The sequence below is a fragment of the Morone saxatilis genome, unplaced genomic scaffold (genome assembly GCF_004916995.1).
Source record: "Morone saxatilis isolate NCDOM2014 unplaced genomic scaffold, NCSU_SB_2.0 Contig21, whole genome shotgun sequence".
Classification (NCBI taxonomy): domain Eukaryota; kingdom Metazoa; phylum Chordata; class Actinopteri; family Moronidae; genus Morone; species Morone saxatilis.
Genome location: NW_023339774.1, coordinates 803,373 through 806,647, shown reverse-complemented (window position 1 = coordinate 806,647; position 3,275 = coordinate 803,373). Strand labels below are relative to the sequence as shown.

Genomic DNA, 3,275 nt, shown 5'->3' with positions numbered 1-3,275 from the left:
GTATTGACCAATGCAGATGACACAGTACTCACACCTATACATTTTTGGCCATTTTGTATCAAATGTATTTAATTCCATAAAGAAGAATGTGTTTCACTGCCTACTTCACCAGCCTGGAGTTGTGTATGAATTATTCTTGTGAGAGGGACACATTTTGTGATGAAGAGGTGGGAGGAGGTGAGAGGAAAGACGTGAGACGAAGACGATAAATTACTCACCTGTTTTCTCTTTGATTTCACAGAGGACGCTGAAGAGTGCAGACTTCATCCTGTGACAGTTCAATCCATGTTTCCTACCAAAACACATCAGAGAAGGTAAATCAAAGGGCAATGACATAAGCATTTAACAAGACATAATAAAATGATTCTCATGCAAACGAATAATATTAACTCCCATAAGCTTGAGGGAAGAATGCAGAAGGAATGCATACATAATAAGTCAGTTCAACACAGCTGGATTTTGACCTTCACGATCCCTCAGACATGACACAAATACAAATAGTCTGCTTGGAACAATAATGTGTGTTTGATGTTTTTCTGCAAAAAAATAATAATTTCTACATTAAAATCCTTAAAAAGTCATCTACTCCTTTTGCCTCATTAAAAATTCCAGAATCTATGAATGGCAACAAGAAGAAACACTGATTGTGACTGACTGTAGGGGAGCTTTAAACAGACCAAAGTGAAGCCTAAATGTTCTTTATGCTCCTCAGTCTGCTCTTACAACCTCAGACGTCAAATATTTATTGCCTCAACCAATACAATTTGACCTCTGCTTAGTCACTGAGTAGACTGTAACTAACTGATAAATGTCAGATTTTGACATTTCAGTTGCCAGGTGACAGAGTAAGGCATTACACAAGACCAGAGTGGCAGACAGGCCAAACCAGCCTTAAAGTGGATATAATATCAACATATGTAATTATATCACTAATTAAAAAGCTAGATAGCAGATTTTGAAGATCAGTGTGGAGAACATAGGATCTTTTTACAAATGAATAACCCATCAGAGTGCCATAAAAAGATGTCTGACAGGTTTAGATATACTGCGACCCCTGGTGATTCTAGTTTTAAAGGATACAAAGATAATTCCATTATGTTTCCCTTTTAGAGCATATAGTTACAGAGGTTATTGAGCTTCTTGTAAATGAAGAACTTGCAGAAAGTGAGTATGGTAGAACAGGGTTGGTCGTTACACTTTTTACTTAGTTTACTCATTTGAATCCCTCAACAACTATATTGTGTAATGGAAGTGTCAGGTAGGAATGAAGTGACCATGTCCTATATTATGTTAATTTTATTTCTATTCTATGTTTTTTTTCTTTTACTTTTTATTTGTGCAGTACTAGTACTGATAGTATCCAAAACTGGATCTTAAAAATACATTTAAAAAGTTAAACCTAACACATCTCCTGCATTAACAGAACTTTGAAAAAGAAAAATCTTTAATCTTTCCCTTTTATCCTTATATAACAATAAAAAGAATTGCATTTATCACTGATTAACATATTGATTAAAGCATTTGATGTTTGTGTTAATGAGTACTGTATGTTTGATATGTATTTGCCTCCTAAACAGGTACTTTTTTCAGCAAATTCAATTGCAATTCTGCTGTAACGTGGTTTCCATGACAACCACAGTAAAAATAATTAATAATTCCAGGTCCAGTCATTATAATAAAAAACTCTCAAAATAATGATGGCGAATCACAAAATAATGCGAAACTATGCCATAATTTTGAGATACTATGTTCTTATTTAGAGAGTTTCTCAATATTTTGAGACACCAAGTCATTATTTTGAAATATTAAGGCATTTTTTTTAAAAAGTTCCTCATTGTAATGACTTGCATGATCCTTTTTTTATTTCATTGGCGGAAATGGGATTCTATAGACTGCGGTCAAGAGTGGAAGTTTGCACTTTGTTTAATTTATTTTCTTTGTCAAACAAAATGTTGCAAAACATCATATAGCCTGTATGTAGCCTATAGGCTAACCAAACCCGGCTTTCACAATAGGAACTATTACCAGATTTCGTGGATTTTATCTTCTAACTACATTATGATTAATTCCCAAAAAAGATGAAAGTTATTTTGCCATTTAAACCTGTAACTTCAGAGGATGAAATGAGTATTTCTCATTAATGATAATATAACACTATCATACCGTTTCAATAGTTAAAATGAACACGGCAAAGTCTACCTGTGTTTACTTGAACTATTTGCATCCATTAGGCTAATAATAATATACAAAATGAATGTGAAAAATATATGAAAAAGCAGGACTAACTTTGCCTGCGCTTCATCCAGACTCTGGTCCGTAATAGTCATGATCTGATGTAGAATAGTCCCGATGTCCTGCTTGCGTCGGTCCCCGTCGGTACAGTCCTGGATATGAGGCAGTGGCAGCCCGACGGTTCCCTGCACCGAGTGTCCGGCCAGAGTCATGCCGCTGAGAGCCTGCATCATCCGGCCCTGATCCTCCATGTCTGCCGCAGCACAATCGATGCGAGAGAGAAGAGGAAAAGAAATCAAAGCTGCAGTTTATATCCAACAGAGAGGGAGCAGGAGTGCTGAACAGATGCTCCACACGTGCCTAATATTCTCCAGGAGGTGTGTTCCGTTATCAGCCTGCGCGCAGAATGAGGCTGCTGGCTGCTGAGGGTCGCTCAGACCAGCCCTCACACTGCTCCTTGTTGCGTCTCATCCACCGACCGGAGCGCGGATACCGTCCATATCCCCCCTCCAAAACTTCCAACCAACCGTGCTGGTGTTGATGTTGGCAGCAGCTTACAGTCCGCCGATGCTGTTTTCTACCAACCAGGCTACTTACCAAAGTTTGGCAGTGGGAACATATTTATGATTCCAGCAGCAGAATGACTGTTCCTATATTTCGCATCACTCTCCAGCCTGGCAGTGTAAGCTGTCAGCAGCTGCACTGATGTGGGACACTGAACTACACAATAAATCTGAAAGCTATGATAATGAGCTCCACCCCCTCTGAAGACTGGAAACCTTTGGCTGTTTTATGAGGACGCCAGGCATAGTCAGTGGCAGTGAAGGGAATTCAGGCTCTTTTTAGTGGTGCACATCTTTTGGCTCAGCTCAGCAATAAGACACCGTTCTTTTGGCTTTTGGATGTTTATAATAATACAAGTGACTGGAAATAAAAAAGTGAAAGTAAAAGGGGGAAAAAGTATGTAAGTAGTAGAACAAGAAATAACAGTCATTAAAGCTGCAGTACTTTTATGAAAATTAACTTTTTGTCATATTTGCTGA

General features: G+C 38.1%; 1 protein-coding gene across 1 annotated transcript; it reads right to left on the bottom strand.

Annotated features, from left to right (window-relative positions):
• Window positions 1-218: 218 nt before the first annotated feature.
• On the bottom strand, window positions 219-2,896 carry LOC118332795 (pre-B-cell leukemia transcription factor 3-like; the record flags this gene model as incomplete). The annotated part of the gene is given in 2 exon segments (XM_035668225.1): window positions 219-292; window positions 2,287-2,896. Coding segments are annotated over 2 exon segments (271 nt in total), but the record flags the coding sequence as incomplete, so codon positions are not given.
• Between the last annotated feature and the right edge of the window lie 379 nt (window positions 2,897-3,275).